This window comes from Lichenostomus cassidix, unplaced genomic scaffold (genome assembly GCF_008360975.1).
Source record: "Lichenostomus cassidix isolate B80296 unplaced genomic scaffold, HeHo_3.0 HiC_scaffold_33, whole genome shotgun sequence".
Lineage (NCBI taxonomy): Eukaryota > Metazoa > Chordata > Aves > Passeriformes > Meliphagidae > Lichenostomus > Lichenostomus cassidix.
Genome location: NW_028147632.1, coordinates 1,151,671 through 1,167,006, shown reverse-complemented (window position 1 = coordinate 1,167,006; position 15,336 = coordinate 1,151,671). Strand labels below are relative to the sequence as shown.

At 53.8% G+C, this 15,336-nt stretch overlaps 1 protein-coding gene and 1 pseudogene across 2 annotated transcripts in view; one reads left to right on the top strand and one right to left on the bottom strand.

The window, feature by feature from the left end:
* The window catches only part of LOC146421355 (uncharacterized), a 121,611-nt gene extending 118,942 nt beyond the window's left edge, over nucleotides 1-2,669 (bottom strand). The window contains exon 1 of the mRNA XM_085047492.1: nucleotides 2,595-2,669. Within this exon, the coding sequence (XP_084903618.1) occupies nucleotides 2,595-2,603 (9 nt within the window). The 5' untranslated portion in view covers nucleotides 2,604-2,669. The remainder of the gene's footprint in view (nucleotides 1-2,594) is intronic.
* The window catches only part of LOC146421354 (uncharacterized), a 155,690-nt pseudogene extending 145,875 nt beyond the window's left edge, over nucleotides 1-9,815 (top strand). Inside the window, exon 2 of the transcript XR_014848705.1 lies at nucleotides 8,252-9,815. The product of XR_014848705.1 is annotated as an uncharacterized LOC146421354 (transcript). The remainder of the gene's footprint in view (nucleotides 1-8,251) is intronic.
* Nucleotides 9,816-15,336: the final 5,521 nt, after the last annotated feature.

Genomic DNA, 15,336 nt, shown 5'->3' with positions numbered 1-15,336 from the left:
AATCCCCAACCCCACCGGCCACATCCACAGGACTTTCACGTGAGAGGCAGCTGAGGGGAGTCACAATCCATCACAGACCCCCAAATGCCAGGCCTTGCACCACAGGAGTGCAGGTGATGCAAGCAGAGTCTGCTGCTAGAGACTGTCCCCTGCCCTGGGGGACATGCTGGACATTGCCCCTGGCCTGAGTGTATATTAACCCCTGGCACTCTGTGCTTTTGTGGGGAAAACCACCACTGAGAAGAGCAGCTGGAGAAGATCAATGTGACATCGTTGGGATCCACGGATGGTGATATTTTCTTTCTCCCTCTTTCTGTCCCCCTCACCTCTTTTCCTACTTCTCTTTTCCTCTCTTTTCATCCCTCTTTCTCTCATATTTACCGTCAAATAAAACCTGTACTACTGACTGGCATATGGTCTCGTTTACACCTTAATTTGGGCAGAGGTATTTCCAAAGAACCTTAATGTTTGGATCATAACAGGCGTGACCCCAATGTCCCACCCATGTCACACCTCAATATCTTCATTTTTACCCCAAATTCAGATGTTTTGAAGGATTAAAATGAAAACAAAACCAAGCCCACAAGAAAAGGATTTACATATCTGTGCCCGCTGAGGATCAACACAGTTGGGTGGGAGGGAAGAACATTTTTTGGAGGTTTCCACCCCAAAATCTTGCTCTTTGCCCCAATCCAGATCCATTTGGCTGTGAAAGATGCCACTGGGTGAGAGACAATCAGAATCATGGAATCACTCAGGTTCCAAAACACCTCCAAGGCCATCCAGTGTTGCCTCATGCCAAGAGATGATATAACTGAACACAAAACGTGAGATTTTCTGGGGTGGAAAGTAAACAAATCCGCTCTCCCCAGGGAATTTCTGATGTCCCCAGGAATTCTGATGGACATTCTTGGCCCTGCCTTCATCCAGGTGCCCACAGGGAGCCAGGAGGGTGTGGAGCCACCAGCCAGGAGTCTTTGCCACACGGATCAGCAGCAGCACGGATCACCAGGGCTCTGCACAGCTGGGGTCACAGCTGGGATCATCCATTGTAGATCTTAAAACAGGGGATGGAGTTGGAGGAGCAATGAAGCTCTTCCTGCACTCAGGACACTCGCAGGGCTTCCATCACTGGTGCTTCCGTTGGTGCCGAGTCAAGTTAGACATGTCTGAGAAGCTCTTCCCACACTCAGGACACCCATAGGGCTTTTCCCCAGTGTGGATGCGCCGGTGCCTGATGAGGGTGGAGTTTTGCTTGAAGCCCTTCCCGCAGTCAGGGCAGCGGAAGGGCCTCTCCTGGGTGTGAATGCGCTCATGGACAAGGAGATGGGAGCTGGTCTGAAACCTCTTCCCACACTCGGGACACTCATAGGGCCTCTCCCCAGTGTGGATCTTCTTGTGCCGGATCAGGGCGGAGCTCAGGCTGAAGCTCTTCCCACATTCCACGCAATCATAGGGCTTTTCCCCAGTGTGGATCACCTGGTGCCGCATCAGGGTGGACATCCGGCTGAAGCTCTTCCCACACTTCCCACACTCATAGGGCTTCTCCCTGGTGTGGATCCGCTGGTGCACGATGAGCTCCATTTTCAATCTAAAGCTCTTCCTACATTCCCCACATTCAAAGGGCTTTTCCCCAGTGTGGATCCTCTGGTGCTGGATCTGCTCGCATCTCCACCTGAAGCTCTTCCCACACTTGCCACACTCGTAGGGCTTTTCCCCTGTGTGGATCCTCTGGTGCACAATCAGGTGAGATCTCCGCCAGAAGCTTTTCCCACATTCCCCACACTTGTGGGGCTTCCCCCTCAGCTCCGAGCTCCAGCTGCATCTCCGGGCCTTTTCCTCCTCCTCCATCCGGCCACGCCTTGGCAATCACAAATCCTGCTTTGGGGGAAAAACAAGGGCTCAGCGCCTTGCCCTGGGGCTTCCTCCTGCCCAGCTCCAGATCTGCAAGTCTCCGGGTGTCTTGTGTCCATAAAAACCTCAAACCACCACCATTTACATCAAAACCCTCCCACAATTTTCCCCTCTCTGCTCTTTTCACTTTGGCCTCCTCAGGGTCTCCCTTCCATGCACTCATGGGGCTCCCGTGGCTCCTGGGCTTCCCTGTTTTCCAGGGTCCTGCTTAGGGATGATCCGGGGGCTTTGGGGGTCCCAGGGGTCCCTTCTCCCCTCATTCTCTGCTCCGCGCTTCCAGGGATCCCAGGCTTCCCCCTTATCCACGCTCCCCCCTCTCCAGCCTGCCGGGGCTCCCCCAGCTCCGCCATCGCCCCTCTCCGCTCACCCCACTCCGGGGCTCCCGCCCTTCCCCTCCACCGCTCTCCCTGCCGGACCCCATGCCCCATGTCCCCCTCCCACCCCGACACCGGGCCATGCCCACCTGCAGCCCCCAAAATATCCCCCAAAGCCCCATTGGCGCCTCAGCTTTGGCCTTCCGCCACATCCAAACATTTCCCCCGCACAATCAAACCCTCCCAGCGACCCTTCACGAGATTTGGGGCTCAATCCCGGAAGCTGCGAGCTCCAAACACCCGCCCAGAAAAAACGCCGCTCGGGGACCCCCGAGACATTTGGGGCGACTTTCTCCTCCCCCTCACCTGCGCCATGCGGGGCGCCGATGCTCCCGGGGCCGCGGTAGACAAAGAGCTCCGCGCTGCTTCTGCTGCTCCTCCTCTTCCTATCTCCAACCTCTTCCTGCTCCTCCTCTTCCTCTCTCCCCCTTCCTCCTCCCGCGGCTCCTCCTCCTTCCTCCTCCCGCCTCGTCCTCCTCGGATCTCCGACCTTTCTCCCGCTCCTTCCTCATCCCTCCTCCTCCTCCTACATCCCTTCTCCTCCTCCCCCCAAGCCCAGCGCCCACCCTTTTCCCCCTTTTCCCCACGCCGTCGCATCCCGCGGGAGGAGCCGGGATGGAGCCGGGGCAGGTCGGGCTGGGGCAGCGCTGGGCTCCGGGCCAGGCCTGGGCGCCCCCCACGCGCCCCCTCCCCAAATTGGGCTGGCGGGAAGCGCTGGGGGCGAGGGGGGGGCGCAGGTGGGGTTGGGGTGGGGAGCGCTGGGCGCTGCGGGTCTGCCTGGGAACTGGAGAGTCATCAGCGCCGCGAGCTCGGATTGGATCAGAATCGCTCAGCGCCTTCTCCCATTGGCTCATTTTCGCGGGGCTATTTTTCGGGGCTGTTTTTCTATGGGGTTTGGAGGTTCTGGGGGGCTCAGGGGGTCTCAGCGCCTTTTTTGGGGTTCGCTGTGTGCCGTGTCGGGGTTCAGCTGCCTCCCGAGGCCCCCAGAGCGGGGTGACACTTGGGGACACACGGGGGTCCCCATTCCCGATCCATCCCAGGGTCAGGTCTGCCCCCCAGTCACAGCCCCACCGCGGGGTCTCCCCAAGTCCCTCCCCAGTGCCCCCCAAGAAACGCGACCGGAGCCAACTGGGAAGCTTTATTGGGAGCACTGGGAGCAGCCGGGGGGGGGTCAGAGTGACAGCAGGGCTGGGGGGACGCACGACCTCCCCAAAATAAGCGCTGGCACAAAGAGGCTGCGGCCGGCGGCGGCTCAGGAGCTCTGTGGGCAGACAAAAGGGGGTGACTTTGTAGGTGTTTGCACAAGCACCACCCCCGGCCTGCCCTGCGATTGCTTTGGGCCACACCAGCCCCGTGCCAGTGCCTGAGGCACGGCTCCCAGACCCAGCCAGGCTCAGTGCTGGCAGCAGAGTGGCCCTGGGCCAGTGTGTGCCAGCCTGGGGGCACAGGGAACAGCCCTCAGGGCCGGGCTGGAGTGACCCTGCTGCTTCCTTCCAGGACTGATGGAGATGATGGCGCGCCAACCTGTACATATGTTCCAGTTGTTGTTCCAGTTGTTATCTTTTGTAAAGATGTTGTTTAGTTTCCAGTTTTTAGATAGAACGTTCTACTGTAAATACGTTCTATAGATTGTTGTTGTTATCAAGATTCTTCTATTGTAAATATTTTCTGCAGCTCGTTGTTGTTGCTGCTCTTCTGTAAATAAATTGTCATTCATTTTCCACAGCTCAGCTTTCTGTGCAATTCCTTTGGGCACAGCACCACATGCAGCCTTGGGGTTTGGGGTCGCTCCAGGTTCCTGGGGCTGGAGGTGTCTGGGGCTGGTGGCACGGCCACCCCAGGGCTGGGGGTCCCTGTGCATGGGGAGCTTCCACTGACACAGGTGCCACTGTCCCTGCGGTGTCTCTGGACACACTTGGTACTTGTAGAGGCAAATCCCAATGCACCCATGGGATGGGCTCCAGGGCAAGGGGACACCTGGCATCTGCTCCTGACGGATCCCTGCAGACTCCACAGGGAGCTGCTGCTGGCAGCACAACTCTGCCCAGCACAGGCTTGATTGCCTTGATTTTATCCCTCAGCCCCAGCGGGTATTGACTTCCTCTTGAGGGAGAACACCAAATTGCCTGCTGTTGCCCAAGAAGCTGCAGCCCCTGCAGGGCTCATCCCTGCTCCCAGCTCTGGGCTCCTGAGCACAGCAAGGAGCTGTTGGGGCTGTTGGAGGGAGTGCAGAGGAGGCCATGGAGATGCTGCAAGGGCTGCAGTCCCTCTGCTCTGAGGAAAGGCTGAGAGAGTTGCGGGTGCTCAGCCTGCAGAGGCTCATGGCCATTCCTTGGGTCATTGGGGGCCACAGGCATGGATGGAGACATTGTGCGGGTCAATGCCATGAGTGGGAACAGGCTGGGGACACAGCCGTGGGTGTGGACATGGTGGGACCTGGCCAGTGACATGTGGGGACAGGGCCATGGAGGTGCCATGGGGGAAACTTCCAGGGGATGTGGAGGATGTTTGAGGGAGCTGAGGGTTCCTGGCAGGGACTTGGGGGTCACTGAGGGCTTTGGGAACCCCAAGCTGAGCAGCTCTGGCTGTACTGGGAGACCTGGCAGAGGCTCAGGGGCAGCTGATCAAGGACTCCCTGAGCTGGATGGACCCCCAGGCGGGCATTGAACTCCTGGAAGGGAATGAACGTCCTTGTCCCCAGGAAGGAAATCCCAGCACCCCAGGGTGTCAGGGGCAGCTGAGAGGCCACAGCAGGGAGGGGAAAGGCAGACAGAGCTGTCCCCCTCCAAAACTGCATCCCAAAAATCCCCAAACTCAGGGATTGCTCCCAGAACAAAGCTGCCAGGAGCTGCCCAAGTTGAGTGAAAGCAGGGTTGGGACACCCAGACTGAGCAGGGAGGGCTGGGAATTCCCAAAACCAAGCACGGGGCAGGAGGGTTGGGCATTGGGGGACGATGGAGAAGGAGCAGAAGAGCAGGGCAAAAGAGGGAGCTCAGACCCTGAAAGAGAGCAGGAGGGAGATGGGACACCCAAATTGAGTTTCGAGGGGTCTGTGGGTTGGGGGAATGGTGGGAAAGGGGAGGACAGGGGAGGAAAACGTGGGGTTGGGATGCAAGAAGGGTGGTTCCCTGTCCCCCAGCACTCGATCCCTGGAGCAATTACCTGCGGCTTGGCCGGCACTGGGGGAATCCCCAAGTCCTCTGCCCATTGTGTCCATCTCACTGGTGCTCTCGAGCTCCCAGCCCGAGCTCGGCCGCCTGCTGTGCTCCGTGATGGATTTCTACCCTGCGCAGGTGCAGCTGAGGTGGTTCCAGGGCCAGCAGGAGCTCTCGGAGCAAGTGGTGACCACCGACCTGCTCCCCAACGGGGACTGGACTTACCAGCTGCTGGTGCTACTGGAAACGCCCCCCCGGCGCGGGGTCACCTACAGCTGCCAGGTGGAGCACGTCAGCCTGGAGCAGCCCCTGAGGCGGCACTGGGGTACGGCCAGAGCCCGCAGCGCCGGGGGGAGCGGGGGAGGCACTGGGGGGGCTGGCAGGGGGATTGGGCTGTGCTGGGGGGAACTGGGAGGGAGGTGGAGAGAGGCTGGTTTATAGTGGGAGAGGGGCTTGGGGGTGTGGGAGGGCTGGGAAGGGGTTGGAAGGATGTTGGGGAGGGTGGGATGAGGTTCTGGAAGTACTGGTGGGCACTGGGAGGGAGTTGGAGTGAGGCTGGAGGGGCTGGAAGGAGATTGGGGATGGAAAAGCAAAGGCTGGAATGAGGTTGGTTGTGCTGGGAAGAGACTGGGAGGGACCTTGGTGAGTCCTGATGGGGCTGGGAAGGGACTGGGAGAGGGTTTGGGGGTCCTGGGGCAGTGGGGAGCAAGTGGGAGGGGTTGTGGGGTGCTGAGAGGGACGGGAGGGGCTTTGGTGTGTCCTGGGGAGGCTGGGAATGGATCGGGAGGAGGTTTCAAGGGCTCCTGGATGGGCTGGGGCGATTGGGAGGGTGCTTGGAGGGGCTTGGGGTGTCGGTGAGAGGTTTTTGGGGGTCCTGAGCCCTGCTGACCCCCAGAGATGCCGCCGGACGCTGCCCGCAGCAAGATGCTGACGGGGATCGGGGGCTTCGTGTTGGGCTTCGTCTTCCTGGCGCTGGGGTTAGGCTTCTACCTGCGCAAGAAGGTGAGGGGGGGTCCCGGGGGTCGTGTCCCCCCTGCCCCGGAGCGGCTGTGCTCCCCCCGGGGCCCCCCAGCCCGGTGTCACCCCCTTTTCTCTGCCCACAGAGCTCCTGAGCCGCCGCCGGCCGCAGCCCCTCCCCGTGGCCTCGGGCCCGGCCGGGACCCCCCGCTCTGTCCCCGCGCTGATTTTGGGGGCGTCGTGTGTCCCCCCAGCCCTGCTGTCACTCTGACCCCGCCCGGCTGCTCCCAGTGCTCCCAATAAAGCTTCCCAGTTGGCTCCGGTCGCGTTTCTTGGGGGGCACTGGGGAGGGACTTGGGGAGACCCCGCGGTGGGGCTGTGACTGGGGGGCAGACCTGACCCTGGGATGGATCGGGAATGGGGACCCCGTGTGTCCCCAAGTGTCACCCCGCTCTGGGGGGTCTTGGGAGGCAGCTGAACCCCGACACGGCACACAGCGAACCCCAAAAAAGGCGCTGAGACTCCCCTGAGCCTCCCAGAACCTCCAAACCCCATAGAAAAACAGCCCCGAAAAATAGCTCCGTGAAAATGAGCCAATGGGAGAAGGCGCTGAGCGATTCTGATCCAATCCGAGCTCGCGGCGCTGATGACTCTCCAGTTCCCAGGCAGACCCGCAGCGCCCAGCGCTCCCCACCCCAACCCCACCTGCGCCCCCCCCTCGCCCCCAGCGCTTCCCGCCAGCCCAATTTGGGGAGGGGGCGCGTGGGGGGCGCCCAGGCCTGGCCCGGAGCCCAGCGCTGCCCCAGCCCGACCTGCCCCGGCTCCATCCCGGCTCCTCCCGCGGCATGCGACGGCGTGGGGAAAAGGGGGGGAAAGGGTGGGCGCTGGGCTTGGGGGGAGGAGGAGAAGGGATGTAGGAGGAGGAGGAGGGATGAGGAAGGAGCGGGAGAAAAGCCGGAGATCCGAGGAGGAAGGAGGCAAGAGGAGGAAGGAGGAGGAGCTGCGGAAGGAGGAGGAGCGAGGAAGAGGAGGAACAGGAAGAGATTGGAGAGAGGAAGAGGAGGAGCAGCAGAAGCAGCGCGGAGTTTTTTTGTCTGCCGCGGCCCCGGGAGCATCGGCGCCCCGCATGGCGCAGGTGAGGGGGAGGAGGAAATCGCCCCAAATGTCTCGGGGGTCCCCGAGCGGCGTTTTTTCTGGGCGGGTGTTTGGAGCTCGCAGCTTCCGGGATTGAGCCCCAAATCTCGTGAAGGGTCGCTGGGAGGGTTTGATTGTGCGGGGGGAATGTTTGGATGTGGCGGAAGGCCAAAGCTGAGGCGCCAATGGCCGTTTGGGGGATATTTTGGGGGCTGCAGGTGGCCATGGCCCGGTGTCGGGGTGGGAGGGGGACATGGGGCATGGGGTCCGGCCGGGAGAGCGGTGGAGGGGAAGGGCGGGAGCCCCGGAGTGGGGTGAGTGGAGAGGGGCGATGGCGGAGCTGGGGGAGCCCCGGCAGGCTGGAGAGGGGGGAGCGTGGATAAGGGGGAAGCCTGGGATCCCTGGAAGCGCAGAGCAGAGAATGAGGGGAGAAGGGACCCCTGGGACCCCCAAAGCCCCCGGATCATCCCTAAGCGAGAGCCTGGAAAATAGGGAAGCACGGGAGCCACGGGAGCCTCATGAGTGCAGCTCAGGGAGACCCTGAGGAGGCCAAAGTGAAAAGAGCAGAGAGGGGGAAATCGTGGGAGGGTTTTGAGCTGAATGGTGGTGGTTTGGGGATTTTATGGACACAAAACCGTGGGAGACTTGCAGATCTGGAGCTGGGCAGGAGGAAGCCCCAGGGCAAGGCGCTGAGCCCTTGTTTTTCCCCCAAAGCAGGATTTGTCATTGCCAAGGTGTGGCCGGATGGAGGAGGAGGAAAAGGCCCGGAGATGCTGCCCGAGGAGGAGCTGCAAACGCAGCCCAGGGAGCTGTGAGGCGGAAAGAGCCTCACTGTGCCGGGAAGGCGGCCGGAGATGCAGCCGGAGCTCGGAGCTCAGGGCGGAGAGAAGCCCCACAAGTGTGGGGAATGTGGGAAAAGCTTCAGGCAGAGATCTCAGCTCATCCAGCACAAGAAGATCCACACCGGGGAAAAACCCTATGATTGTGGGAAGTGTGGGAAGAGCTTCAGCCAGGTGTTTACCATGATGCAGCATCAGAGGATCCACACTGGGGAAAAGCCCTACGATTGCAAGGAGTGTGGGAAGAGCTTCAGCATCATCTCCAACCTCATCCAGCACAAGAAGATCCACACTGGGGGGAGGCCCTATGAGTGTGGAAGTGTGGGAAGAGGTTTCAGACCAGCTCCAATCTCCTCCGCCATGAGCACATTCACACCCAGGAGAGGCCCTTCCACTGCCCTGACTGTGGGAAGGGCTTCAAGCACAATGACAGCCTCATCACCCACCGGAGGATCCACACTGGGGAAAAGCCTTACGAGTGTGGAGAGTGTGGGAAAAGCTTCAGGCAGAAATCTGAGCTGACTGTGCACCAGAGGATCCATACCGGGGAAAAGCCTTATGAGTGCAGGGAATGTGGGAAGAGCTTCAGCGACAGGTCCACCTTGGTCAAGCACCAGAAGATCCACACAGGGGAAAAGCCCCACAAGTGTGGGGAGTGTAGGATGAGCTTTATAACCAAAACTGAGCTTGTCAAGCACCAGAGGATCCACACTGGAGAAAAGCCCTACGAGTGTGGGAAGTGTGGGAAGAGCTTCAGCCACATATCACACTTGAGGCGGCACCAGGTGATCCACACTGGGGAAAAACCCCACGAGTGTGGGGAATGTAAGATGAGCTTTAAATTGAAAACTGAGCTCGTCGACCACCAGAGGATCCACAGAGGGGAAAAGCCCTACAAGTGTGGAAAGTGTGGGAAGAGCTTCAGCCACAGGTCCAGCCTGAGAAAGCACAAGATGATCCACACAGGGGAGAGACCCTACAAGTGTGGGGTGTGTGGGAAGAGGTTTCATACCAGCTCCCATCTCCTCTGCCATGAGGTTATTCACACACAGGAGAGGCCCTTCCGCTGCCCTGACTGCAGGAAGGGCTTCAATCAAAACTCCACCCTCATCAGGCACCAGCGAATCCACACTGGGGAAAAGCCCTACAAGTGTGACGAGTGTGGGAAGAACTTCTCCAGGAGCTCTACCTTGACTGAGCACCAACAGAGGCACAAGTGAAAGAAGTGTCCCGAGTGCAGGAAGAGCTTCATTGCTGCTCCAACTCCATCCCCTGTGGGAAGATCTGCAGTGGATGATCCCCAGTGATCCCCGTTGGGCAGAATCCTGGTGACCCCCATTCCAGGTGATCCCCGTCGGGTGGGGGGAATGTGTTTTAAATGGTCAAATTTTACGTCTTCTCTTGCTCTGGTTTGTTAGCAATAAATTCAATTCACATCGCCAGTTCCGAGTCCGTTTTGTGCACAAAGGTGTTTGATGAGGGATCTCTTAGCCAAGTCCTTCTATCAATTCAGGAAGCCTTGGTTCAATTTTCTCTCTCCCCATGGCAGCTGTGCAGGGCAGTGAGAGAGCAGCTCTGCTGGGTGCCTGGCATGGGGCCAGCATCACCCCACTGCAATGTGCCATGGCCTCGTGTGGCCCTGTGCTCTGGAGCCAGCGCTGCTGTTGCTGTTTCCTTCCTGATGGTTTTCTCTTTTGCATGAAAGGCTTGTGAAGTGCCCCTGCTGTCCCTGGCGTCCCATGGGCGCCGGCAGCCGCGTCCCTTGGCCTGCTCCCCCTGGGCCGTTGCAGGGCGGCTGGCGGAGGCTGGGAGCTGCCGTGGGGGCTGTGGGGCTGCCCCGGGGGCTGCGTGCCGAGGCGGGGCCGGGAGGTGCGGAGAACTTGGTCGCTATTTGCAGAGCAATGGCGCCTTGGGCCCGGGCCCGTTGCAGGGCTGTTCCTCATGTGCGGCTTTGGCCTCGGCCAGCCCGGGGGGCACTGAGAGCTCGGGGCTTGGGCTGTGCGCTGTGCAGAGCCCGCGCCTCGCTGCCATGGGCTGTGTCAGGAAAATTAATCCACAAACGCCAGAGTTTAATGTCCAAAAAGGAGACAGAGGAGTCTTATAACTTTATTCATGAATCAAGGGAGAGGTCATGGGCATTTCCCATGAGGTCTCTCTCAAATTGATAGAGGACACAGCCTCTTTCTATCCTTATTTCCCAGCTGCAGATTCCCTGTCTCTTTCCTCATTGGCTGAGGTACTCAAGAGGTACAGATTTCCCGGAATGCCTAATTAATATACATCCCCCCATAATACAGACATCCCCAATATACATTCCCCTTTTCTTCTTCTTCTTGTGTCTCTGTTCTTGTAGTTTATTAACAGAGTTTCAGGTAAATTTAATTAGGGAAATTCCTATGGAAATCCTACCCATTGTTTCTTCTATCTCTCAGTATCAAAGTCATCTTACCAGCAGACTCAGGTCTTATCTTTACCAGCCATTTGTTTGTAAAGACACTCCCTTGTTCTTTTCAATCCCTCCCCTTTTTATTTTCTCAATAATTGTCTAAACAAACTTTAGTTATCATTGACTGGATTGTGTGTTCTTGGGTATTTTTTGGTTTCGTAATTATTTGTAGTGACATCATTTTTTGTCCTCTTATAGCTATTTCCAGATCAGTAGGCATAGCTACTACTTCCATTCCTTTAATCACATGCTGAATGAGCTGCACTAAGCAAGGTTATCAAGCATGGTAGAAAGATCAGAGCTGCTATAGCACATAAGAGGAAAAAGAGCATTTGTTTAATCCATAGACTATCAAGTAACCATGAAAACATGTCTAATTCCCATCCTTTCCACGTTTGGACTGGTCCATGAGCTAGCTTTCTTATTCCCTTAGTTATTTCTTTCACCACTTTTCCATTGTCATCTATTTGCAAACAGCAGTTTGAGGCATTTAGTTTTCCACACACTCCCCCTTCTTTTGCTAATAGATAATCTAGTACCATCCGATGTCGAAGTATCGCACTCCTCATCTGAGTGGATTGGTCAGCAAGAAGGTCAAGAGCTGTAGCTGTCTGGTAGGTTATTGTTTCAAACACAGCCTGTAATCTAATGATTCGAATTAAATTATAAATGGGTTCTCTGGCATCTGATATTAATTCATTAGGACTCCAAGTGGCTGGTCCATAGTGTTGTATAATTCGCTCTGGTGGCCGTTGTTCTTATCCCCACTTTTTTCCCCTTTAACTAGGGATATATCTATTGACTGCTTTTCTCTAATTAGATCATTGTATACCTTGATTCCTAACTGATTTCCCTGAACTTGTGGTAACAAAAAGAACAACAGTTTAATATACCCTACATAACATATCCCTGATCAGTTTAGAGGCAACCTGCAATAAGCATATTTGCCACAAATCCAATAATGCCCTTTCAAGGCCCAGGCTTCGTTAGCAAAGGGGTCTTTCCAATTTTCATCATAACGGTCCCCCAACAACAGTTACCTTACCATAAGAGTCACAATATTTGCATCTCCATGCTCGTACATGGGGTTTCTACTTACAGTTACATCCCAGATCTGTTTTGTTAGATCTGGACCAGAATCTACTAAAAAGGGTTCTGGTTCCATTCCGGTGTTGCCACTTCCAGTGATAGTCACGGACAACATGTTTCCTACTGGTAGAATTATCTCGGGGACAGGTTAAAAATAAATGGTCAAAAAACTAGTCCCTCCCCACTGCTTTACATCCTTCAAAATCCCTTTGGTAATCATGGTAGGAACACCTTACCCAGCTACCATTAGTGAGCGTAATGTGTTTGATTCCATCTGCCTCTATACTTGGAGCAATCGTAAGGAGGACAGTTGGGGGCCCAACAATCTAAAACCAAAGATAAAGTCCAGTCACAAACATTTTTCCCACATATACACTCCCTGTTGTGTTGAGTCAATAAAAGCCCTTTTCAGAGGAATGAAGTCGCCATGGACTTCCTTCTTCTTCCAAAAACCCCGTTCCGTTATGTACCTCACTTAGGGTGCTGACCCACCACTTAGGTTCGACAGCACTGCCCACCCATGGCTATTCTTCAGATCCTCCTGGCCCTTCGCAGACCCAGCAGTTATGGAGGTTAAAGGTTTTTGCTACTTCTTCTCCTAGGGTTAAAAAATGATTCTCCCACTTCTGGCCTAAAGCTAACTGACAATATATAGGTGATATTATTAAGAAAAACATTCTAATAGTATAATCTAGTAACCTAATCTAATTTTTACATTATCTTCCGCACCACTTGTGGCGAGTGTAGGCACAGAAACCACTTAACATAAAGACAGCAAGGATTTGCCCCCCCCACAGTGACTGGAGCTTTGAAAGGAGGGATACCCACACAGATTATTTCAGCAGACAGTTCATGGTAGGTACACAGGGATTCCCCTGATGTCAACGCACTGGTCACTGCTCCGGTCCGCTCCTGCAGAGAGTCAGTCATGGCTTCCCATCCTTTTCCTCCAGCTGAGATCTCCAAATCTCTGAGGCTTTAGAGGCTTTGACCCAGGTGTGATGGATTCATCCATGTTCTGCTGTCTTGACAGCTGTTTCTGTGGTCAGTAACACTTGGAAAAGTCCACGCCACTTCGCCACCAGTGGTGCTTCTTTCCACGCCTTAACTAGGACTCAATCTCCTGGCTGGATGTTGTGAACAGCCAAGTCCAAAGGCAGGATCTGTGCCAGCTGAGCTTCCTGTGGAAGAGATTTCACAAGAGACAGTATCTGGGCCACATATTGTTTTAAATATACACCACTTATCTCTACCCCCCACTAGGTTGGGAACTACAAGGATAAGGAATTCCAAACATCAGTTCAAAGGGAGATAACTGAATATCTCCTCTGGGCCTGGCCCTTATTCTTGCTAGAGCTAGTGGCAAGAACCATACCCATGGCATCTTAGTTTCTATTACCAGCTTCAATAGGTGTTTCTTTATCTCTCCATTCATTCTTTCTACCCGACCTGAGCTCTGGGAGTGCATGGGGGTATGGAGATTCCATTGTATGCCTAAAGCAGCCATGACCCCTTGAAGAATTTTTCCTGCAAAGTGAGTTCCTCTATCTGAGTCTATTGCTTCAACAATTCCGTACAGCGGAATTATTTGTTCCAAAAATACCTCAATAACCGATCCTGTAGTTGCTGAAGCAGTTGGAAATGCTTCTGGCCACCGTGTTAGCTGACATACTGAGGCGTGGATTGACTCCACAACTCAGATAGTTATGAAGTAGGTATGTGTATATTCCAGCTGGGGTGCATGGGGGGTAGCCCCTCCAAAAGCATGCACACCTCAGCAGCATTTCACTTGGTTTATATTAGGTTATAGATTACATATGCATAAAGTTAGGCAAAGCCCCTATACATATTCATTACCTATCCCCGCTTCCTACTATAATGAGTTCAAAGTTCATTTAAATATGCTCGTGCAAGCGCAGCGTCTCAGATTAATGTGGGCAAGGGTCCCAAATGATTAATGAGGGCGTAATCTATAGTCTTCCTCATGATAAACTCTTCACCCTGTTCCCTTGCGCATGCTCCCCTGGTTGTTGGTCCAAGTCCAAGCCTGAGAGCCAACTTGTACCAGTTCTGGGGTCCGAGAGCAGGATGTTCGGTCACACTCCGTAGAGTTTCTCAATTATTTGGCTCTCTTCTGTCTATCCTCCCCGATACTAGGTAGGCACAAAGTCATTAAGCGAATAATAAATTGTCTTCAGCAAGCAAATCATAGTAAATCATTATCCAATCTCTGGCCTTCTAAATCAGTTCAAAACTTATCATTATTATTATTATTATTATTATTATTATTATTATCCAGCTTCTAGTTCTTTTAAATTAATAATTTCTATTTTACCCTAAATCAGTCCCCCCTTTTTATAAAACTAGTAAATTCTTTTACTACTAAATGGATTCTTCTTCTAGCAAGCTTCTGCGATAACTATCTCTCAATGCCTTACCATGTACATTTGATAAAGTAGTTTAAATGGATAGCCTCTTTAACATCCTACAATTCCAAACAAATAGCAGAACAGATAACACAAGACTAATACCTACCAAAATTTGTAAAACAATCATGGGCTGACATAATGTATTAAGGATACCAGTTGCAGTAGGTGACCATCCAAAAAGCATATCCCACCAGTGGTGATCAGCATCCTTTCTTGCTCCTTGTAACACTCTGCTTATTTCCTCTGTATCATGGTGAATGGTTATTAAAGTTTTCTTTCAAATTTTTGAATTCTTTTTAGGATGTTAATTAAGTGTTCATGTTCTACCAGTTGTCTTACCAGCGTAAGGTTCATCCCAATAGGTGTTGATGATAATTCATGATACATTCTGTAATTGGATTTTATCAATTGGTAAGATACAACTGGTGCCAAATACAAAAAGTCACACCCAATGATCTTCACAAAATTACAAATACAAAAATTAGAATGATTCCTAACATCCAAAGTAACATTGTCATTATCTATTTTTATGAGAACACACATTGTTCTTAAGCAAACACAACCCTGACCAATATATACAAGTACTGTTTGCTGACTAGTATCCGGGTGAACTTCAAAGTGGCAAATGCTTTGCTCAACATCTAAGCATATATCTTTGGCATTAATTGTGTTACTGTCACAGATAAACCCTTGTTGTTCTCATGTAATGTGTGATTCTAAATTTGCAGTTTGCCAATTTTTAATAAAACATATTTATTTTGAAATATTAGTGTGGTTTTTAAATGCTAAATAAAATCGAAAAAATGGCTAAAACTGTAATAGAAGAGGCTTTTTCATATTGAAAACCAGGTTCTATTTTCCTGCATCCCACCTGGATTTTTTCATTAATGATACCAGGTAGGGTCATGATCCACTCCTCTCGATTCCAAACCCATTCAGGTGAGTGGTAAATTTCATCATCATGCATTACAATTATAGCCAAATCCGGACGGCTGTCTA